Source organism: Leptonychotes weddellii, chromosome 6, assembly GCF_054177405.1.
Source record: "Leptonychotes weddellii isolate Sample4059 chromosome 6, ASM5417740v2, whole genome shotgun sequence".
In the NCBI taxonomy this organism is placed as follows: domain Eukaryota; kingdom Metazoa; phylum Chordata; class Mammalia; order Carnivora; family Phocidae; genus Leptonychotes; species Leptonychotes weddellii.
The window spans coordinates 65,346,199-65,370,732 of record NC_138374.1 but is presented as its reverse complement, the minus strand read 5'-3'; the positions used below and the strand labels follow the sequence as shown (position 1 = coordinate 65,370,732).

General features: G+C 48.4%; 1 protein-coding gene across 6 annotated transcripts in view; it reads left to right on the top strand.

The window, feature by feature from the left end:
* The window catches only part of TOMM20 (translocase of outer mitochondrial membrane 20), a 289,783-nt gene that overhangs the window by 115,870 nt on the left and 149,379 nt on the right, over window positions 1–24,534 (top strand). For 3 of the 6 annotated variants that reach the window (XR_014146343.1, XR_014146345.1, XM_081824303.1), the window contains one exon: window positions 7,100–9,273. The exons of the other annotated variants lie outside the window; for them this stretch is intronic. Coding sequence is in view for 1 of the 3 variants with exons in the window: in XM_081824303.1 (XP_081680429.1) it covers window positions 7,100–7,144 (45 nt within the window). In the remaining 2 variants the exon portion in view is untranslated. Of the gene's footprint in view, window positions 1–7,099; window positions 9,274–24,534 lie in introns of those variants that run through there. 6 annotated transcript variants of the gene reach the window in all.

Genomic DNA, 24,534 nt, shown 5'->3' with positions numbered 1-24,534 from the left:
TTGTTTCTGAGAGAATGTTTCTGAAGCAGAGCTCAGGGGACAAATTCTTCCTCAGTATCTTCAGCGGTCACTGAGTCAACACCCATTTGGTCCCATGGTCAAGTCTTGTAGGTCTGTTCTTGGTGACCTTCTTCTGCACTCCACACAGAAACAGGGGACTAAGGTCAGCATTGCCTTCTATTTTCTTTTCATTAAGTTCCAATCAGACGTTGTCAGTGAAGTTAGGAAACTGATACATGTAGGATTCCAGAAAGAAAACCCAGTGGGTAAAGCGAGGAATCTTTAATTTTTTCAGTGACATGTGGCCAGACTGGTTACTTTGTCACAGCATGATCGGGATCCACTCTTAGTCTAACTGTGAAAATCTGTGTACTTTGGAATTCAAAGTCACATGAATCTTTGCCTGGCAGAAATGTAAATGTTTTGAGAAGTCTGTGTCTTTGTGACTTTGAGCCAATGCAGAGACTGAGGGACCTGTGGAGGAAGGATGGATGATGCATGCTGATGCTCTGGGCAATTTCTAACTCTGACGAGACACAGATACCTCCCTCCTTCTTCCACACGCACACCTTCTGTCACCTTCAGAAGACACCAGGCTAATGGGGGCCATGGAGAGAATGTTCCCTTCTCCCTGATTCTGGCCCAATATGTCAAGGGACTGAGGGGCTAGCAGAGAGCCCCAATTTAAACCCAAACAATTGTTTATACCATTATAACATCTTCACTCCTTTTTGGGTAGGCTTGGGACCATATGAGGTGATCTTGGGTTCCTTTGTGAATTTTGAGCTGCATATCTGACCCCCATGGACAGCCCATAAGTATCCTCAGAACAGGGCCCTGCATATATCAGATTCCTGTGACTAAGAAGGAGGAAAAGAACAAAGAGAACCGAGCTTAATTTGGGGGTTGTCAGATGGTTGGGTATTACTGAAATCTGGCTGACCCACTGTTAGTCAGAATGGGGGAAGAAACATGCATTCCCGCTTTTCTTGTTCTTGTTCTCCAATCCAGCAGGTCCACTTGAATGCCCATGGACTGCATCAGGTTGAGGTTACACCCTTGACCGGTGTTATTCACAGCATGTAGACACACACTGGGGAGGTGTGGAGCTGCTGGATGGAGCCCTGGACTTGGTGGCGGGAGACCAGGTCCAGCTCTGCCACCTGTTAGCTCTGTGGCCTTTAGCAAATTGTTTCTCATCTCCAAGGGGTGTTTGGGTCATAGTACTGTCCATGTCATTGAGCTATGGTGAGGTTCAAGCGAGAATGATGATTGAGAATTGAAGACCACTTTGAGGGTTATGTTCTGAGAGCTAAAGCTTGATGACCATATAAGAAAGTTGAGCGGATCAGGTCTTGTCCAGAAATGTGAAAACCCAGATAATCACAGACTTTGGGTATGTTAGAGCTGGATGGAAATGTAGCAAATCTTGACTCCAACTCTTCCATTTGACAAATGAGGAAATTGAGTCTCAGAGAAGGGAAGTCCCTTGAAGGGTTGTCTTGGGCCATTTGAACAGCCCAGAAGAGGCCCTGGAGAGACCTGGACCTCATAGTGGGGTCACATCCCTTGCAGTGAGATGGCTTCAGGGGCCCAGGGACTCTTATTTTCCAAATGAAGAGCATGAAAAGCACCTTGCCATGCCAAGGGGATGGAAAATCCTGCTGATTCCAATAGTAGAACTGACGATCTGAAAGACAGATGGCAGAGCTGGAAGGTCTGACCCTTACATGAGGAGCAAAGGCCAAGAGATCTAGAAGGTACTACTGTTTTTATTCATTCTGAGAAGTCCCTTGACCTTATGAGCACAGGTAAGCATTGGCCAACTTTTCCATGTCCTGGAGCAATCTGAGGCTCAAACGTGACTGGTAATGGTGGCTCCTCTGGGGTGGGTGGGGGACATTGGGAAGCCATGACTCAGAGCCAATGCCTGCTGGAGGGCTCTTTCTTCATGACAAGTTGCTCTGGTGAAGAATTATAAGTGTGGACAAGCCTAATCTTACAGGCTACAACTTTATAGGGCATGAATAAAGGCTGATGCATGATGCCTACTAACAAAATGAGGGGCAGCACAAGCTCTTGGCCTCACCCAGAGAGGCCTTGACATGTTCATTGGGGTCAGGGCCCCCCGTGTTGCTCAGGATGGAGGGCCTCCTCTCCATGTGGGAGACAGCAGCAAGTGAGAAACCCAGGTGTTAGCTCAGAAGAACAGAAGCCTCTTCTTTCCAAAGACTTGGATACATGGTTTGAGACAACTGACATCTGCAACTCCAGTCAGCCAGGGACAACTGGGGACGGACGGCTGTGTCTCACTACCTCTGGAATGTTGGCAACACCGGCCTCAGGAGGGAAAATAATCTCCCACTCTCTCACTCTCTGAGCCACCTCCCTACGAACCCACCAGCTCTGTGATCCTCTCTAGCAAGATGTGTCCGTATGTGGCACTGTTCTCCTTGACATTGATGGCACTTCTTCCTGTCAGACCTACACAGTGAATTATAACAGATCACGAGTTCTAGTGTCTTTCTTGGAAGAAAGTTATTCCTCCCTTCATTTCTCTTGTCCACTGGATGTAGCGTGGGGCCTGATTGAAGAGATGGAGAAATGCCAATGGAGGAACATGGCTGCAGGACTGGGGCTCTTGGCCTGTGTGGGAGGAAGAGGGAGGAGTCAGCCCTCCATTTTCCTTGGACTTGCAATCTGAACGATTCAAGGAATCTCACTGGGCTGAGAAACCATAGGGGGAGGTCCGCTGTCACTTATGTACTTGCTGGGAAAATGGGGATCTGGGAGACGTAGTGCAGAAGGCTCTGCATTTGGTTCCGAAGTGTGGACTGTTAAGGGAATGGCCCTGCTCTCTCCAGAAGCAGCCCTCACACAGGCCCGGATGGATCTGGAACTGCTGTAGAACTGCTTTTCCTGAAGGTCTGGGCTGTCCTTGGCTCCTGTCAGTGAGGGCAGGCTACTTAGACCCTCTGAAATGGGGTCAGTTTGGGGAGTTGAGTCAGAGGGAATGCCATCTCTCACCCTGGAGTGGGGCCAGGACACAAGGGTGGACTTTTCTAAAAATAAGCCATTCATGTTTGGACACCACGCTTCTGTCTCCTCAGAGACCTGGTACTCAGTGCCAAGCCAATTCCTGTGGCGCCCTGCGCATGGAGGCCAGGGACTGGCTCAGGAGAGAGAAGGCTCTCTGGACTCCTTTTCTGCCAGGTTGGGTGCGGTCGAGGTGATGCTTGGTGATGAGTCTCACCATCACAGCCTGGACCTCAGCCAAGTGGGAGGAGGAGCCCAGAAGCAGAAGCTGCTCAGACTGAGGGCCCCTCCAAGGGAGTCAGTGAGGTCTACTCCCCGGGGACTGTCTCTCCAGGCCCTTTGCTGGCTCCTCGCCTTATAGAAGCTAAGTTATCTCCCCCAGTCTGGACCCCTCGAGCCCTGACACTCCTCATCGTCTATGGGGGTGGGAGATTGGGGGATGTGAGCAGCTTAATCCACATGAAAAGAACATTGCTAAAGAACATTAAATGAAAAGGTGAAGTGTGCTCATTATTTTTTAAAAATCCGACATAAAAAAAAGTATAAAGAAGAAATTAAGAAATTACCTGTGATCTCTCTCCTTTCACAACTTTCTAGAGAAAATAGATGTATTTTTCTACACAAATATGCACACTTAGTTGAATATATTTTCCTTTTATACGAATGGGATTAAGTCAACATTTTCCAGCCAGTTTTCTTACTTAGTAATACATCATGACAACTTTCTACAGCCACAATTCTAGATTTGCATAATAATTTTAATAGCTGCATAGAGAGGGATCATCCTTTAACCTAGGGGTCGGCTGACTTTCTGTCAAGGACTAGATGATAAATATTTTCAGTTTTGTGGGCCAGATGTCTCTATTGTAACTACTCAACTCTCAAGTGATAGCTCCAAAATGGTCAAAGAGAATATGTAAACTATGGAATGAAGAGGTGTGGCTATGTTCCAATAAAACTTTATTTACAAAGATAGGTCCTCAACTGGTTTTGGCATTATATGCGCTTGCATGTGTGTGTGTGTGTTAAAATCCTGCATGTGTATGTATGTAGCTGTGTGTGTATATTCACACACATATATGGTCACATAAATACATGCACACAGGATTCTCAACACACACCCCCACACAGGATCCAGACACACACAAAAACACACACGTCCTTGTCTGATGGCATCTGTAGGATAAATTATAGGATGTATTTTTCTGTGGTGTCAGAGGGAGGCTTGCAAACCAACTGTGGATCCTGTTGGCTCTCATGAGCCTCCATCTTTTACTTCTCTAAGAAATGCATTTTGACCATGCCTCAACCGAAAAAGTGTGCATTGAAAAAGAATCTGTTTCAGGTCTCCTGGGCAGGTACTACGTTACCATTAGAGGACTCCCCTCCAAGAAGGGCCTCCCTGGGAACTCTGTTTCGGATGGCTGTCAGGTGTCTAGGTGGCTTCTCAAGGAGAGAAGTTGAATCCCTCTAGGACAGCGCTGTCATGGGGATTTGGGCACATGCTGGAGCCTGTCCAGGTGCCCTGGGAGCCCTGCAACCCACCTGTTCTCCGAGAGACATGTGTGGGCACAGGATTTTTATAGACTGCCCCTTAGAAGCAGGGGAGCAGATTGAAAAGACGGAGGACAGTCTCTGCTTTCCAAGGGTTTTTCTCTTCTGTAGGAGAAGCAGCATTCCAGGAAACCCTATGCAAAGGGGTCCGAGGTGGTATCCTGCCCGCAGGGTATGCCGCTCCCTTCACTGACTTCTGTGAGGTCAGGGTCCTCAGGAGCAGCATGACAGGAGCTTGGAGCAGCTGATCACAAAGGGGTCCTGCTGGCGGAAGAAAGCTCAGAGTTCTGCAGGGAGGGAAGGGCGTGTGTGGCACAAAAGGAGAAGGAGCAGTTCTGAAGGCGCAGTGAGCGGGGACAGAGGGAGAGGGCTCCAGGGCCGGACCGGCTCGCTTTCACTGCTGCGGGCTGTGGGCCAGCTCCTGAACTTCTCTGGGCCTCGGACTCCTCATTTGTATTGAGAGGGCTCACCTTCTATCTGATTCTGTGAGGAGCATGAGTAAAACATGCAGGTAGAAAGGGGTTCACGCGCTTGTGCAAGTGTGCACATGCATACACGTGCGCGTTTATGGGTGCACACACATGTGTGTACCTGTGTGTAGCAAAAACGCAGTCCTTTCCATTTATGATCGACTAGTGTGAGGCAGGCTTGCCAGTCCTGGGACATCTTCTGTGCCTGACCCAGCTGTGCTGACCTGTGGCGTGGGGACAGGTGCCTGGTGGCCTGGAGCTGAGGCCAGAGAAGCAGGGTATGGGGCTGATGGGGTCTTTGCACACAGTTCAGTTCTTCCTGGGAGCCACCCAGGCCCAGCGCTGAAGGGCTCCAGGGACCATTCCAAATAGAACTCGTGGATTGTTTGGTTTGAAAGTCTGAGAAGCTGCCCTTGAAGGTTTAGATCAGCTTGTGTGATATTTGCCCTTGAGAAGTGGGAAAACAGTGTCTGCGGATCCGGTGATTTACAGTAAATCCTTCACGGAATGAAAGGGGGCCAGACCCCGGCGGGATGCAGGGTTCTGCACTCCGGGCAATCTCTGCAGGCTTCCTCTCACACCTGTGCGCTCCTTGTCTCCATGTTTTGCTGGAAGTGAATGAATTATGTTCCCCCTTACCGGGGCTTGCCAATTTTTTCGGCTTTCAGCTCTGAAAAGGAAAGGTGCCTCCCTGAGCCTGCACTGTTGTCCTTGTGATGTGGGGACCAACATCTGCATTGCTGCTGGACTAGGTAGCAGGAAGCTTTTTGGCAAAGGATATTAGTTCTTAAATGTCACCAAGGACGATTTATTAATATTGTCCTTGTCGTCTCATATTGTAGGATTTCCATCTTTTTTTTTTAAGGCTGAATGGCATTGCACTGTATTGTATATACCACACTTTCTCTATCCATTCATCTGTTGAACATTTTGGTTGTTTGCATATCTTGGCTATTGTGAATAATGCTGCAATGACCATAGGAATGTGGATATCACTTTAAGATCTTGATTTCGGGGTGCCTTGGGTCGCTCAGTCGGTTCAGCGTCTGGCTCTTGGTTTTGGCTCAGGTCACGATCTCAGGGTTGTGAGATTGAGCCCTGTGTTGGGCTCCATGCTCTGTAGGGAGTCTGCTCGAGATTCTCTCCCTCTGCCCCTCTCCCCACTCTCTCTCCCCACCACCTCTCAAATAAATAAACAAATCTTAAAAAAAAAAATCTTGATTTCAATTCTTGTATGTATACCCAGAAGTGAAATTGCTGGATCAAAGTAGTTCTATTTTTAATTTTCTGAGGAGCCTCCATACTGTTTTCCATAATGGTTGCTCCATGCAACATTCCTACCAACAGTGCAGAAGGGTTCCCTTTTTTCTACATCCTTGCTAAAATTTGTCTTTTTTTAATTGTAATTTTTTTTATAGTAGTCATCCTGACATGTGTGAGGAAATATCTCATTGTGGTTTTGATTTGCATTTCCCTGATGATGAGTGATGTTGAGCATTTTCTTTCTTTCTTTCTTTTTTTAAAGATTTTATTTATTTATTTGTCAGAGAGAGAGAGCACAAGCAGGGGGAGCGACAGGGAGAGGGAGAAGCAGGCTCCCCGCCGAGCAGGGAGCCCGATGCAGGACTCGATCCCAGGACCCTGGGATCATGACCTGAGCCGAAGGCAGACGCTAAACTGACTGAAGCACCCAGGTGTCCCGATGTTGAGCATTTTCTTATGTACCTGTGATTAGCTCCGTTTTAGGCAGGGGGAAACTGAAGCCCAGATTGGTTAAGAGGGACCCTTCCCAGGATCCCACTGTCAATAAATGATAGAGCTGAAATTCGAATGTGACCAGACAGCCTGACAACGTCACCATTACACTCTACCGTGTGCCCCATCCCAACGCCCCCTGCTATAGGCTGATGGTGTCCCCCCAAATTCGTACTTTGAAATCCTAACGCCCAATGTGATGTCATTGGGCGGTGGGGTCTTTGGGAGATGCTTAGGTCATGAGTGTGGAGCCCTCATGAGTGGGATTTGTGTTCTTGTAAAAGAGACCCCACAGAGCTCCTGAGCCCTTCCATCATGTGAGTACATAGTGAGCAGTTGACGGTCTGCAACCCGGAAGAAGGTTCTCACCAGAACCTGACCATGCTGGCACCTTGATCTTGGACTTCCAGCCTCCAGAACTGTGAGAAATAAATGTCTGTTGTTTGTAAGCCACCCAGCCTGTGTTAGCCCTCATAGATTAAGACAACCCCTTGAGTAATTAGGCCAGTCAACAGGCCAGTTAGCTGGCCCAGGCTTCTGGGGGAGCAAACACTTAAATTCAGACTGAGTCTTGAAGAGGGGGCCGGAGCAGGTGGGAGCGACAAGAGGGTAAGGTGGAGGGAGAGAGGCTGATCAGGATGGCCAGTGGAGTGGGAGGTGCTGGTGGGGGTTGGGGATGAGGCTGGAGAGAAGCAGGGTCAACGTTTGGGAGAACGACATGGTGGGCCAGTGTCCTGGAAAGGCGTTAAGCTTGACCGAGGGCACACCTGAGGCCTGGGCTATGGAGGGGCCACAGTGTTGCTGAGATAGGCTGGTGGCATAGCTCTAAAGGAACCCTTGGTGAGGCAGTAGGACTGGATCTGGACCAAATCAGAGCCTCCACAGGGCTGCTTGGAGGATCCAGAGGAAGCTGACACAGGGCCACATTCTGAAGGGAGGCGGCCCGTTGGAGAGCTGGATGCAGTGGACGCCCTCTTGCTCACGTCACGGAATCCATTCACATGACCCCAGGCTGCCGTGTGGGGAATGAGTACATGAATGTAGTAGAGCCATTAGGAGGTTCCTTCACTGCTCCAGGGGTGAGGTGATGGTGAGGAGGTGGCCACAACGTTTGCAGCAGGTGCTGACGATAAAACCATCCTTGCTGATGTCAAGAGTGAGGGGGCAAGAGGATAGTCAAGGATGACTGGGGTGCTTTGCTCTGAATAGGAGTGTCATTTACTGAAGTAAGGAATGGGGGCACATAGGAGTCTGAGGCTCCTGAGTGATGTCTAGGCTAGAGATACAAATTTGAGGATCATCAGGAAGAAATGACATTTTAGGCGACAGAGTGAGAGCACTTGGCCCCAGGGTTGGTCCTCTGGCTCTAGATGACTTTCTGAGGATTTTTTGCTGCAAAGGAAAGCAGAGAAATGGGGAGTGTGGTGGGTTGAATTGTGTCCCCTCCAAAGATGTTAAAGTCTTAAGCCCCAGTACTCATGGATGTGACCTTATTTGGAAATAAGGTCTTTGGAGATGAGGTCATTAGGATGGGCGTTAATCCAGTATGACTGGTGTTCTTATAAAAAGAGGGTTTGGACACAGAGACAGACACCTACAGAGAGAAGATGATGTGAAGAGACACAGAAGGGTGATGGCCATTGACAAGCCAAGGAGAGAGACCTGGAACAGCTTCTCCCTCCCAGTCCTTAGAAGGAACCCGCCCTGCTGACACCTTGATCTTGGACTTCTGGCCTCCAGAACTGTGAGACAATAAATTTCTCTGGTTCAAGTGGTCCAGTCTGTGGTACTTTGTTACAGCAACCCTAGCAACTACTCCTGGGAGGTAGCTGAGACAGACATGGGGTTTACTGCAGGTCTTTTAAGACGGGCATAGAACAATATGCTTATAGGAAAATGGGAGTGATCTGGGGTTGAGGGAAAATGGGGGATGTGAGCGAGCAAAGAGATGAGTCTCTGAAAAGACCAGGTTCTGTGTATCTTGGCCCTTTGCACACATGGCCCCCAGACTCTGCCACCTGCCCAGGCCTCACTGGATGGGCCACCTCTCTAGGGAGCCTGGAACTGCCCCCTGTGCTCCAGGCACACTCACCATTTCCCCATTCATGCACTTTCCACCCACTGCCCAGTGTGCTCTGGGAGGGACCAGGACTCGGGATGCTGAGCCTAACAGAGTCCAGCCACGGGAGGGGCTCTGTGAACACACTTAACACAGATGGATGTGAGGTCCTCCTGGAATGTTTTTGTCCCCATGGCACTGGTTTTAGAACTCATTTTGGAAATTGGTCCTGGCACGTTCCTGTCTCTCCAGACCAACGTTGGTTTTGTCCTGTGTTTATTCAATACTTTGGGGGTTATAAATCTGGAGACAGCTCCACCAGGAACTTTTAACTGGGGCCGACCCTGTGAACTGTGTAACCTTGAGCAAGCTACTTAACCTCCATGACCCTTGGTTTTTCCATTAGTCAAATGGGGCAAAGAACTACCCTTTCTCTGCCTCACGGATGTGGATGTGGTAGCTCCAGCTAAGTTCTGAAGCAGAAACTTGGGTGTGTGGATTCATGAATCTGTGTGGGCTTTAAATTAAAGGCACAATCAGTGGGTTTCTCGGAGAAGAGCTGGTGTATATACGTGTAAAGAGGGGGCAGATTTAGTCACTCAATACTCTTTATTTAGAACTCTGAATTTTTTAAATTTTTAATTAAAGAAAATTGAATTGTGGCAAAATCCACATGACATTGACCATTGTAACCATTTCTTTTTTTTTTTTTTTTAAGATTTTTAAAATTTATTTGAGAGAGAGCACAAATGGGTAAGGAGCAGAGGGGGAAGCAGACTTGAGCTGGGTGAGGGGCAGACAGAGAAGGAGAAGCAGACTTTCCGCTGAGCAGGGAGCCTGACTCGGGGCTTAATCCCGGGACTCTGAGATCGTATGACCTGACCTGAAGGCAGACGCCTAACTGACTGAGCCACCCAGGAGCCCACATCTTAACCATTTCTAAGCGCACCGTTCAGTGGCTTTAAGTAACTCACGTTGTGGTGCCACCATCATCCCCATCCAGGACTTTTTCATCATCCCCAACTGAAACTCTGTCCCCATTAAATAGTAAGTCACCATACTTCCACTTCCCCCTCAGTCCCTGGCAAACACCATCTCTCTCTTCCTTCCTTCTTCTTTCTTTCTTTCTTTCTTTCTTTCTTTCTTTCTTCCTTCCTTCCTTCCTTCCTTCCTTCCTTCCTTTCTTCTTTCTTTCTTTCTTTCAAGATTTTATTTATTTATTTTAGAGAGAGAGAGAGCATGCAAACAGGAAAGGGGAAGAGGGAGAGAGAGAGGGAAAGCGAGAGAATCTCAAGCAGATTCCCCCCTGAGTGCGGAGCCAGATGCGGGCCTCCATCTCACAACCCTGAGATTATGACCTGAGCCACAATCAAGAGTCGGATGCTTAACTGACTAAGCCACCCAGGCACCCCTCCACCATCCTACTTTCTGTCTCTATGAATTTGATTACTCTAGAGACCTTATATGAGTGGACTCATTCAGTACTTACCCTTCTGAGACTGGCTTATTTCATTTAGTATAACGTCCTCAAGGTTCATCCATGTTGTAGGCTGGGTCAGAATTTCCCCCCTTTTTAAGGCTGGATAATATTCCATTGTATGGATATACCATAGTTAGTTTATCCATTCATCCATTGATGGACATTTGGGTGCTTTCACCCCTTGGCTGATATGAATAATGCTGCTACGAATATGAATTAGCCATCAGAAATCTGAATTTTATGTTACAGCTTGACTTATGTGTATCCCTCATCGTCCATCCAAGGATTCTAGAGTCTAGTAGTTTGATTCATCTTAGTGTATAGGAAACCTGGATTCATCTGGGCTGTTACTCCTGCACTGTCTATGCTTTTAACTATTTTTTTTTTTACATTTCTACGAGGCCTTTGTTTGAGAGAGTTAAACATTAGGTAATTTGAGGTATTGTGGTTTTGGAGTTAAGGCCACTTTTGTGTTTTTTTTCCTGGAGGATCATCTGTTTTATCTCTACTTGACTTCTTTGAAATGCTGGAACTTTTATTTGATTGAACTTGAAGCTTTTTTTTTCTTTGACATTTATACGACCGAAGGTGGAAAAATAAGACCTTTGCTTATTAACAAAATGAATCAATCTCTTTCCCCCATGGGAAATTGAAAACAATTTAGAGAATAGAGTAAACTTCAGATTTTCCTGTGATATGAATTTGGTTGACCTTTCCTCGAGGTAAGATTTAAGGGAGAGCTAGCTGGGCTTGACAGATGGTGATGGAGCCAGGTGCCATCAGATTTCACCCTTGGTTGCCATGCTCTTTCCAACTGGAAGCACCTTGCTCCCACCCACTTGTTGGCAGAGAGAGCAAAGTTGAGGCCCAGAGAGGTTCTGTGTATTAGCAAGGGTCACCCGGGGAGTTAGTGACCGAGGGAAAGTAGAGCTGAACCCAGATGCCTTCATTAAGTGGCAGGAGACACCTGTTCCAAATAGTAAATTCTCAGAGGCAGTGGTGGCTTATTGTTTGGTATCTTTCTTCTTTTTTACTTGTATGTGCCAGATGTGTTTGGGGGAAATTCCCCATTAGACCAGGGCATAGTTAACACCTCCTTTGTCTGACCGTGTCACATTTTACCCCTCTGGAGATGGTGGGGGCCTGGAGTTTCCAGCCAGCTTGATCTAGAGCCACTGCCTGTGGGGACAGTGTTGGTGGCCAGCATTCACGAGGCCCTTCTGCTTTGTGCCTGTCCTGCATCTGGTCCTTGCCCGGGAGTGAGAAGTAGAGAGTAAACAAAGCAAAGACACTGTGTTGGAAACAGGACTGCAGAGCTGAGAAGATACTTAGAAAAGTGGCCCCAGGCCAACTCTTACTCCCTCCAAATATGCCAGGAATGCTGGACCCAGAGGAAGGGGACAAAGCCCTGGAAAGAGCAGCCCATGACCAGGGCACACTCATAGCGAGTCTAGTTAACAAAGCAAAAAGACACTCCTTAGCCCCATTTAAAAGTGGATCAGAACTCAAAAACAATTGTTGCTAACATTTGTGATCCTATTGGATGAACATCTCTAACAACAAATCTCTTAGTCATCTCAGCAGCTCTGTTTTGGGTGAGGAAGCAACTCAGAGGACTGTTGAGAGAACAGGTTTGTTTAAGCTCATACAGGGAGTGAGCAGGGCTGAGGTAGAAATCTCCCTTTTCCCAGTTGGGTGCTGAGTGTTTGGCGCCAGGGATTAGTTTCCCAGTTTGAGCCGAAGATCAGATCCTGACAGAGGACAGAAGGTCAAAGGGTACACTAGTGAGGGAGGAAAACAAAACAAAAACAGGAAGTGGCCAGCTCAGGGATTTTCCATGGGAAGGCTGGGAAACATGTCCAGATATAAAGAGAAAAAGGAAGAAAATGGGCACCTCTGAATCTTCTGGAACTGCTTGAGATGTTGTGAAACCGAGTTCTCAGGGGGAGCCAGCATGATGGAAGTGTGGCGAGGGACCAGATCACCCTGGTGGGAGCCCGAGCCCTGGATCACATCGACTCCTCCTCGGCTGATCACCAGATCTTTCACTGCCTCTGTTGTCCTTTTGGAAGAGTTTGTCATCTCTTGGGTCCCTTGGAGAGGTGTGTTCATGTGTGTCCTAATGCTGATGCGTGAAAAGGAGTCTGAACCCAGGGCGCCTGGGTGGCTCAGATGGTTAAGCGTCTGCCTTCGGCTCAGGTCATGATCCCAGGGTCCTGGGATCGAGTCCCGCATCGGGCTTCCTGCTCCTTGGGAGCCTGCTTCTCCCTCTGTTTCTCTCTGTCTCTCATGAATAAATAAATAAAATCTTTAAAAAAAAAAAAAAAAAGGAGTCTGAACCCAGAAAACTCACCTCTGAGCAGGAGTCCACAAAAGGTATTTCTGATATCTAGGGGCATGCCGTGTTTATAACTAATGTCATGCAAATGGAAAAACACCTGCCTCTCACTTTTAGGACTAACTGACTCAGTCCTTTTGCTACCAGAATTTGGAAAGGGCAAGGCCAGAGAGGGGGCTGGGCAAAGCTGAGGGAGGCTGTTCTGCCCTATTTTCTCAGCTTCAATTCTGTCCCTCCCTCCCTGTCCTAATTAGGACAGAGGCAGCCTCCCCCTTAGAGCAGAATGGGTGAGGGTCTGTTGGGGACAGGAGAGTGACGACGGGTCCTGGGTAGAGGTCCAATAGAGGAAAGATTCCTTGTTGTTGTGTGTAAATCTCATCTTTTGTACAAGAGCAGAGGACAAATGACCTGGATGGGGGTCCCATGCTCTGTACTGTGGCCACCCCTTCCCTTGCGGGGCCTGACTCAGTATCTTCCTCAACCATGCTTCTTGATTTGAACTGAAGAGGTCCTTTGCCAACAACGGAAGGGGAAAAAAAAATTTCCAGTCCTTCCTGGCCATGTTCTGTCTTGAGATCTTGTTTTAGTCCTTAGTTAATCAAGAGAAGAATGTGCCAGCGTGTTTTCTAACACCCTATATGCAAATGAGCCAAGAAAGTATATTGCAGGCAGCCACCAGAGGTCAAAGGTCACCCTCCACATTTGACAATCATTTTGCTCAAAATAAACGGTGAGCAGGACTGCAGGAAATGAGATGCAGCAGCCTCAATTCATGTGTGAAAGTTTCCAATTAAGAATTCAAAGAACTTGTTGTTTAATGAAAAAGTGAAACAAATTCCCTTTATGTGTTTGCCCACTTGTTTGGTGGTCCCTGGCTAAGAGCTGGATCCACAGGAATATGGCTGTCTCTCAGCTCGCTTGATAAAAGGGGGAGCGTGGCAAGGGGTTATATGACCAGAAGCAAAACCTGAAATGAGGGGAAGATAGTTGATCAGATCCTCTAGTTTTGGGTTGGCAAACTACTGCCTGGGCCAAATATGGCCCACAGCCTATTTTTGTAAATAAAGTTTTATTGAAACACAGCCATGCCCATTTGTTCTTGTACCATCTGTGATTGCTTTCACGGTACAGGGGACAAGGGAGTTGTATCAGGGAGTTGAATAATTGGGACAGAGACCGTATGGCCTGCAAAGCCAAAATACTTGCTTTCTGTAAAATTTCGTTACAGAAAGTTTGACAGCCCATACTCTCGTTCATTGGTTCTTATTTTTGTTGTGCAATGGGATCCCTTTGAAAATGTGATGAAAGCTTTATATACAGCCCGTAATAGAAAAATATATGACCTCCTGGTTAAGAATGTCTACGTGTAACTCTAACTAGACCCTTGTTCAGAGCCTGGGATCACAGTAGTACATTCTGGACCCCTCACAGGAAAAGTTTCTGATGGTATGAAGGACACCTTCTGCACCAGTACCCACCTCCACCTGCTGTGCTGGTCCCAGCTGTGATCAAGCAAAAAGAACCTTGGATTGGAGGTCAGGGGACACAAGTCCTCTTCTGGGCTCTCTCACCCTTAAGCTATGGGACCTTGGGCAAGTCACTTCACTTTCTCTGTGCCTGGGTTCCGTCATGTGTCAAATGATACTGAAAAAAAGATACTGAAAAAAAATTGATACTGAAAAAAAATTTTTTTTTATTGTGGTATAATTGATATATAACATTGTATTGGTTCCAGGCACACAACATAATGATTTGATATCTGTATATATTGTAAAATGATCACCACAGTAATTCTAGTTAACATCTGTCACCACCCGAAGTTAATTTTTAGGACTTACTTGCTTGGCAACATGCTAATGTGCTCTACAGTATTATTGACTAGAGTCACCATGCTGCACCCCCATGACTCACCTATTTTATAACTGGAAGTTTGTACCTCTTGACCCCCTTCATCTATTCCACCCACTCCTCTGGCAGTCACAGCTCTGTGGTCTATATTTATGATTTTGTTTTGTTTTGTTTGTTGCCTTGTTTTCTTTTTAGATTTTACATCCAAGTGATACCATACAGTGTATGTCTTTCTCTGACTTATTTCACTGAATGTAATGCCCTCAAGGTCCATCCATGCTATCACAAGTGATGAGATTTCATTTTTTATGGCTGAGTAATATTCCATTGTGTGGATATCATCTATCTATCTATCTATCTATCTATCATCTCTCTATCTATATCTATCTATTGCGCTCTCTCATCTTCTTTATCCCTTTCTTCATCAATAGATACTTAGGTTGTTTCTAGAATAGATGATCTGCTTAAAGATTTTTCTGGCTTTAGGTTTCTATGCTCTTCAAGGGCCTGGAATTTATTTCTGGAGCTGAGTAGTTAGGGTGTTGTGATTCACGTATTTTCAAAACATCTGAAATCTGCTTGGCCACCCAGACAGGTCTGTGTTAGTTAATTTGGTTAATTACATGCACTGAAATCTGGGATTTGATGACCACTCTGGATATTTGGCACCTGTGGGAGAAAACCCTCACATGTCCTAACCTCCACCCAACCCTGGTCAGCCATCCTGATAAATTGAATTGCCGCCCAGGGGCTGCTTAAAAGAGCACAGATGGATCCAGTTCAACCCATCAGAACTTAGGAGAAACAATGTAGAGCCCTAGACCTCCTGGTAGAATGGTCCACAATAACACCTTCTAAAGGTGTTTATTTATTTGAGAGAGAGAGAGAGAGCACATGCACAAGTCAGGGAGGGGCGAAGGGAGAGGGAGAGAGAGAATCTCAAGCAGACTCCATGCTGAGCGCAGAGTCTGACATGGGGCTCAATCTCACGACCCTGAGATCATGACCTGAGCCACTCAAGAGTCGGCTGCTCAACCAACGGAGCCACCAGGTGCCCCTCACAATAATACCTTCTACCAGAATGAATGCCTGCAACTTCTCTTGGGCCAAGATGGCCTGCCAGGAAAACAGGTTTTGCATTTGCGTTGCTTTTGGTTTTCAAACAAAAATAAATACGTATTTTCATCGATCATAAGAATACTTCAGATTTCTTGTAGATACTTTGAAGAAGTACAGAAAATCTGAGGAAGAATGTAAAAATTACCCTGAAATCCAACTCTGCAGAGATGAGCACTGCTAACAGTTGGATAAACCTTCCAAGTGTCTTGTATGCACACACACCATTGACACACAGTTACTTAAATGGGCTATACATGTTTTGTCTCCTGCATTTCATTTGTCAAAGTGATCCATGCCAGTACTGTTCTGTGGCTTTGGATATAGATTTCCAGCACGATTTTTAATGGCTGCACAGTACTTTATCCAACATACTATACTTCACTGGCTCAATCACATCTAGGTTGTTCCAAATAGTGTGTGTGTGTGTATTTATTGACCACACCGTGGTGACTACCTTGTACTTATATTTTGTGCATTTTGCAGCTCATTTGGCTGAGGACAAATTCCTAGCCTTGAAATTGAGGACTCAAAGGTTACTCATTAATAATTGCAATGCACAGGGTCAAAGGGCCTCCAGAGAACACGTAGTAACACTTTACATCCACCGACAGTATAAGAGAGCGCCCAGTCCCACTCTCTGGCCAACCCTGGCTGTTGTCACTGTCAATATTTAAAGTTATGGTCAATCTGATTGGTTAAAAGTGACATAATATTGTGGTGTTGATTTGCATTTCCTACATCATTTTACTTCTGAATGGCACTGTCTGTGATTGAGCAGGGGAGAAATAATGACTTCATATCAGGTTCTCATTACTACGCGAGAACCTAAGCCTGGCAGGAGGGCAGACATATATCATTCAGGGGAGCCAGGAGCCCAGCAAGGAAGAGTTGGGTCCTCCTTGAGGACCATAATCTTTCACTGATTTATTTACTCCTAGGCTCACTTGCAGCTACTTCTGGGCACCTGTTGAATGGCATCTAGAAGGCCACATGGCTCCAGTCATAAAGGGGCTTGGATGACAGGGAGGACATCTGGGCCATAATTGCGAGGCTGCGCACGGGCAGAAAGCCGGCTCCCCGTGTCCCTGCTGGAGGCTGTGCTCTGTGCCGCATCCACTGATTGCATCCCCCTTGGCCCCGAATGGATCTTCCCATTTCTCTTCTCCCAGGATCGGAAGACATCAGCTTTGCTTTAGCTAATGCCACCAGGAAATCTACTGGAAAGCTCAGAAATGCCCAGTGCTCACTGCCTGTGACCTAGTGCAAGGGTGGGTCAGAGAGCGGAGGGCAGCCAGCGGGGCCGACGGTGGAGAAGTCGAGGGGCTGGAGAGGCAGCTCTGTCCGGCAGCCTCCGCTGTGGCCCCAGGCCAAGCTGACCGGCTGGGGCAGGAGAGGGCTGTGGCGGAGAGTCATTCCTTCTAGGTCTGGTGCTCAGCGGTTTCCTGCCTTGCTGAAGGGCCGTTGCTCGGTGGTGATGATTCATGGCATTTGGACAGTGTGGCTGTGTTCCGAACAGGGAAGTGAAAACTAGCACAGCCAAGGGCAGCGCAGGACAGGATGGGGCGGTCACAAGATGCGAAGCTTTACTTTGGAAAATGCATGGGGGGAGGCGCGGGAGTCACAGTGAAGTCGGTCATGGTGGCTCAGGCCGCGTGAGTGTGGCCCTGCTCGCTCTTCTTTGGGGCATCAGCTTTTCCGAGTGGCGGTCGCTAAGCTGCCCCTTGGAAGTGGTGCTGGTCTTGGCCGAGCCGCCGTGGGTAGGAGGAAGTGGATGGCTGATTCAGTGAGTGTCAGCTTCCTCTCCGACTCAGGATTGGATCCGTTTCTTAGGGTGGTGCCAGGGGGCCCCGTGTGGCTTTAGCTGGATTCTTTGAAATTGAAGTCAAAACGGAGGCTCTGCCCCTGGTGGTTGCTGGCCCTGCTTTGACCCTATGGGATGAATAAGGGGATTAAGCTGGATTCTGTGGCCTCCCTCCCAGCTGGATTGGGACTTCTGACTCGAGGCCTTCCTGTGGTTCCAGCCGACGAAGACCGGCGAAGTGCTGAGCCGAGGCCACCTCCTGGGTCTCGGCCCACTTCGGGGGCTGCCTCGTATTTGGGAGTTGTGTTTGGGGGAGCAGCTGGGGTCTGAGGGGTCTGAGGGGCTCAGCCCTGGCAGGTGTTAGACTGATGGAGGAGGTAGTTGACTGCTTGGAGCTGCCGGCTCTCCTGGAGTCCGTTTGTCCCTGTAGCCAGCCGTAGATGGGAGAGGGCCAGATGTGCATCCCCACGAGAAGAGTCGTGATTGGCTTTTGATTCCGGAGCACTGAGCTTTCCAAGGATCTGTCATTAGGGTGCTGCCTAACGACACCTGAAACCTGTTCTAAGAAACACTTCAATTATCCAGATAATTGCCTCTGCCCGAGAGCCCATAATCATAAAAGCATTGGCTCGGTAGAGACTTAAAAATTCTCTCAGAATCGCCACAGGGGTTCTGTATCCCAGTGCCCTGAGTCACCTTGGATGCCAGTCTCTCTTTCCAGGTCAGTTCGGTACACCTCTCTCCCCTCCATCCCCTCCCATTTCCACGGCCAGAGCAGAGGTCAGCTGGTCTCAGGCGGGATGGCCAGCATCCTGTCGCCAGGGTACGTAATGAGGACTCTATTATTAGTCACATGCAAGAGAAGCGTGACTCAAACCTGTCGGGGCTTCTAAAAAGGAGCTCTGTGTGACAACTGGAGAAGGCGGGGGAGGGGCTCTGAGGACACCTGCAGCTGGGACCTGACCCTGCCAGGCGCTCTCTCTTTTCTCTCACATCATCTTCCAGCAAATATTGATTTAAATCTCTTTGATAAGCTTCCTCCTCATGGAAGGGAATGTGCACGATGGCAGGTTTGCTTATCACACCTCACAGCGTCACCGCCAGAGAGGGACTGAGAGTTCCAAAGTCCCGATGGCCTTCCTTGGAGTCAGGTGACCATCACCGGTTCAATCACTGTGGCCAGGGAATGATCTCCAAGCAGATGGCTGCTCACATTTGGACCCTATGATGAGTGCAAAGGAGGGAGTATTTTCCAGAAGAAGGGGCTCCTGTCCTAGGCAGACAAACGATGGGCCCATTACTCCTGGGTGCTGAAGGCTCTTTCTGATGCCCAGGCTGAGGACTTAGGCCCTTGCCGCCTCCCCTCCGCCTCTCCCTCTCAGTGAGGGACACGGCCCAGGGGAGGTGCCTCCTCTGTCCTCAGAGCCCACTGTTTTATTGCTTGAAGATCCATAAAAGATGGGGGTTTTCTCAGCTGCGTTTTTTGGGGGGATACATGTCTGGGGCAATAGCGGTATGACTTTCTGAGGAGATTGCCTTGGAGGATCTAAGCAATGAGTGAAGGCAGAACAAAGGAACCATTCTCAGAAGAATGGCAAAAATGAAACCGTATAAAAACCCCATAAAAATCCCTACCGGGGCAGAGGAAATACCAACTTGATGCTTTTGAGCCACATATTCGGTAATAAAGGAAAGATTCAAGGATAGGCCGTTCTGACGTGATTCTGTTTGGGCTTGAGGGAGAATGTGCTGGAAGACAATGAAAGGGAGTCATCCAAGCAAGGGAGGTCTGTTGGTGCGTGCATTTGTGGGGCGTGTTGTTGCAATTCAGGAACTGACCGATGACCAGGGTCATGGGGAGTCTGAAAGAGACACCGGACAGGAACCGGTTCAAAGTTTGTGCCTAGCCCGGGAGATCAAATGACCGGCAGCTGGCCTGCCCCCTGCTGGCTCCCATTGATGTGAGAGGGGCTCTGACCCCTATTTGGTCACAAAAATACCCGTTTGGAAATCTCTTTGAAGACTGATTAAGTAAATGCTCACAGCACAGACAAGAATAATTGAGTGACGTAGGCCAAGTATTTGTAGTAAGTGGAAGGATCGCTGATTATAAAGCTGACAGGCATCTCGCCTTTCTGTTCCTCTAATTTGGCTTCCTGGCTTCTGGTCACAGTTTCGGGCACAGAGTGTCTTCAGGGGATGGAGTTGAGGATGTGGGGACTCTCACTCTCATTTCATGGGTGTGACAATATCCCAGGGACAGAGCATCATCCTGTCACCACACGGCAGCTCCTGTGCCAGTCCTTCTGGCACAGTGAACCTTTGAAGTTGCTCGTGGGGTCTTTCCATCTGGTTTGTGGCCTCGGGCCGCTGTGACCCCCAGCGGGGGTGTCTCTCCAGGTCTCCCAGGGCGCGGCAGGGTGAGCATGAAGGAAGAGTCTGGTTTTCATCTGGGGGCGCTGAGCTTCTCTGCATGATGGCTCTGCTCTCTGTTCTGCCAAATGGAGGAGGGCTGCCGGCTCGTCTGGGCGGGGAGCGGGGTGGGGGGCTTGGCCACTTTACTTCCCTCATTATTTCTGAGACCCCATTGGAGATGGAGGTGGGGGTGGGCTGCTAGCTCTGGACTCAGCTCTGCTTCGGTACTCAGCAGTTTTGATGTTTGCTCACTCCATTCATTCCTCATTGATCCATCCACTTACCCATTCACTGGAGCTGTCGTCCAGTCATTCAGTCACTATGAGGCTAGGTCCTCGTCTTATCTTTCATGTCTACTGCCTGGCGTGGTGCCAAGCTCGCAGTGGGGACTCCACACATGTCTGTTCACTTCTCTTCCTGCTTCGCCTTTGTTATGGTGCAAGTTCTGTGTTGAAGTTCATATTGTTGAAGTCCTAACCCCCAGGACCTCAGAATGTCACTGTGTTTGGGGATAGGGTCTTTGAAGAGGTAATTAAGGTAACATGAGGTCATTTTAAGTTAAAATGCGGCTCTACACCAATCCTTCTAAGAAGAGGAGTTGAAGACACAGGCATATACAGGGGACAGATGATGGGAAGACACAGGGAGAAGACCACCATCGACAAGTCAAGGAGAGAGGCCTGGGACAGATCCTTCACCCAAGAAGGAGCCAACCCTGCTGACACCTTGATCTTGGACTTCCGGCCTCTAGAGCTGGGGGGAAATGCATTTCTGTCGTTGAAGTCCCCCCACTCCCCAGTCTGTGGTGCTTTGTTATGGCCATCCTAGTGGACTAATATGGCCTTTCAACAGGTTTGCTGAGCACATAGCCAAGTGCAAGGTGCATAGGAGGTCCAGAGACAAAGTCAAGAAGCATGGGGTGGCGCCTGGGTGGCTCAGTCATTAAGCGTCTGCCTTCAGCTCAGGTCATGGTCCCGGGGTCCTGGGATCGAGTCCCGCATCGGGCTCCCTGCTCCGCGGGAAGCCTGCTTCTCCCTCTCCCACTCCCCCTGCTTGTGTTCCCTCTCTCGCTGTCTCTCTCTGTCAAATAAATAAATAAAATGTTTAAAAAAAGAAGCATGGGAAAGAGGCACGGTGAGGGGCCCATCTCTATTCACGTTTTCTCCCCCCACACTCCTCTCTTCTCAGCCTCTCCTCACCTCTGCCCCCCTAGAAGGGGAAACAGGGTGAAATGAAACAGAGGCCTCCCTGTGAGATGCCACCCTATGAGATGCCACCTCTGGAATGGAATGAAAACCCTCTCATATAGAGTCAGAAACACTGTTTTTTAAATTTTTTTTTTTCTGGCCGCTCCTCTTCCCCCACAATTTCTTATTTAGCACATGTGTGTGTATGCACATGGCCAGAATACACACATGACCCAAGAGAGCAGCCGTGTGTGTGCTAAGGAAGACTGGAAAGATGAGGAAGACTGTCCACAGCGTCTGGGGACACACGTGATTGTACGGTGGGCAGCACGTTCACCAGGGTGTTTCCCAGAGCTGGCTTTATGGTGCTTGGTAGCTGGGAAGGGCCACAGTGAACTGTCTCTGGACCATGGCTTATAGTCCTTGTTACCCTTTGTGACTAAAGGTGATGCCAATGTTGTGTTTCCATACAACTGTTACTGGGCGATTGTCCTTTGAATTATGGCCCTGGACAGTGGCCATGGGCTGTGATCTGTTTGCAGGAATCACAAGGTCATTTCATCATGGAGTAGTCTTGGGATCTCTGGGGACGCCTCTGAGCCTTCAGATTTGTGGGGCTTCAGGTCTTCTTAAGAAAGAAGCCAGGTCCATCTGAAGATTTGCACAGTATGCAAGTCTCAATATTTTTTGTATTTCTATGGTGTCTACCAATTTTCAGTCAGAGATATTGTTCACCGTGCAACTCAGTAATAATCCTGTCCCCTGATGGGGGCCCTTTTGCAATCCTCGCTTAGCTTGTTGATTTTAAGGGGAACTGGGATTCCAAGAGCTCGCATTGGCCAACCGGTCCCATGTTGCACAGTACTGGGTCCCCAAAGGACTTTGGTAAAGATCTCACTGCCAGCGTGGTTGCAAATCACGTGTGCATGCTGGGGAGTGAAGTTTGCACACCACTGTCACTCATACTGACAGTGGCATATTTGCATTTAATGTTGGTGTTAAAACAAGTTTCCTATCTTTTCTACATACAGGCAAGTGAATGTGTTCCAGGGACGGTCTGAGGGCTAGCCCAGCAAGACTGTTACAAAGCCACCATGTGCTGGGCCACTCCCTGCCCCACTTCCTCTTGCAAAGCCTTACTTGGCTGGCCCTTCATTCCTTTCCTCTTCCCTACTCGATAAGACCTGAGGTGTGTCTATCTCTGGAGGTTATCTGCATTTTAAGTGAGTGACTCCTGAACACATAAGCCTTCAAAACCCCCAGAAATTGTCTTCCAATGCTTGAATGGAACCAAGAGTTTCTACCTTGGACTGGGTCTACTTGGCTTACTCAAAGGACTGAGCTAGTGGTTGGCCTGGCTCTAAGTCCAGCAGGTACCCCCCTCCTCCTTGGTGTGTTCGGTGTGACACAGGTGCCTTGTCCAGTCAAGGCCACGATGTGACTCCAGAGGGGTTATTATGTGCCTGCTGCTAGTGGAGACTGAGGGGGGCTCTCGGTGCTCTCTCTCTGCCACTTCCCCCTAGCCCTAGACCTATATTTACTACCTAGCCGATAAAAAAAAAAAAACCAACAAAACAGCTCTATATGCTTTCAAAGCCATGCCCTCTCCTCCCAGGCTTCGATTTCGTAAATGTTGGTTCCTCCAGAGAACCGACCAGAGCCTGCAACCATGCATGTGCTTTTCAATAACCAGATGACTTCCAGTGTGCTCCAGCCAATGAGGACGGACGGTGACCCTTGGATAAAAGGCTTCATTTGGCATGACTCATCCTTGGAGACATCTAGCCTGCTTGGCCTGTGTTGTTAAGTGCCTGGTTCTGTAAATATTGACAGTTAGAAACCATCCCAGGAACTACCGAGCAGTGATTTGGAAGGTAATGGATATGAGTATGATCAGTGATTAGGCAATGCCTGTCATTTGCTAAGATTCAGCCACTGATAAATATCACCCCATTATCTCTCTTCCTAATAGTGGCTCATTTGCTAGTGTGTGACTCATGGGTGATACATTATGAGGTCTGATTCAGCAAGGAAACTTTGGTCTGCCGCAACGGAGAATGACATCCAAGGCCACCTTGGTTTTTAGGATGCTGGCTTCTTCTTTTTTTTTTTTTTAGGATGCTGGCTTCTTCTTTTTTTTTTTTTTTTTTTAGGATGCTGGCTTCTTAACAAGCATGGCTTTGCCAAGAAGGAAAAGTTCAAAAGGAGTCCCCATTGCTAAGAAACTAAAGGGGGTTTGGAGGGGGTATGGAGGGACCAAGAGCAGAACAGCGCTTTTCACCCTTCAGAGCTGATGAGTTTAAAACCTACTTATCCACACGGGCACACTTCCATTCCGCTCACGTGTGGACACCCATGGCTCCACGGGGGGTGGTCTCTCTCTGTTCAGGTCAACACTCCTGGGCCTGTTTACGCTGCTCTCAGATGAGGGACGGGGATAAATCTCTGCTCAGGCAGAAACTGCCCTCCCTTTCTCAAGTACTTAAAATACATTTATCGTCACCTGAGTGTCTATCGATGCTTTCTGATGGGTTTGGCTGCTTGGTTTATTGAGCTTTATCACTGTGCAGGAACGTCCCATTTGAATCATGGTCCTTTTGCATGGCCCTTGTTTATTTCCTCCGTTTGTATCCAGGCTGAGGGTCTGTCCTGCCCAATCAGGGATGAGCTTTGAACATGGGCCTCTGGCAGATTGGCATGCCGGCTGAAAGTGCTACCCTTGGCCAAAGGCAGGTGTGCGTGCACACACGTTCACATGCGCACACACACAGCGATAGCTCGCTGCACAATCACTTAGCGTTTACTGTGCTGTCTCGTAATGAGAGCCGAGCTCCGCTTGCACTGACTACATCAGGAGGCAGCACAACACGGTGAAGGAAGCATGCATTGGGCAGCAGGCACTGAAGATGCCAAATGTTGATGTAAGCCATCTCTTGGCCACTAACTGGCTGTGTGACTTTGGGTAAGTTACTTAACTGCTCTTAGCCTCAGATCCCTTACTTGTAGAATGAGGGTGATAATGCCTGCCTTTCAGGGCTAGTGGCGGGAGTCGAGATAATGCATTTAACACACACGGCTCATAAAGACTGTCCAGTCAGTTGTAGCTGTTACGGTCTTTAGTACCAAGCCACTGGGAAAATTGCTACTGCCAACAATTTTGGGGTGTTAGGGATTCAACTGTGAAGGGTCTACGATAGGTCTGAAGTTTTATATGCCTTGTGTCAGCCCCTCCCGGAGGTACTGTTGTCCTCCTTTTACAGAGGCTCAGGGGTCCAGCTAGCCAGGTCGCGAACCAGGCATGCCTCGCTGTGGACTGCGGCGCTGGCCATCACGCGTGCGACCTCTCAGGGACACCAGAGGTCCCGACTGGGTGTGTGTTTAGCGGAAGTTGGCAGCTTGCTACATCAGGAGGACACCAGGGCATCTGCCTCATCTTTGCCCGCATCACATGAGCACAGACTGGTCTGGGTGC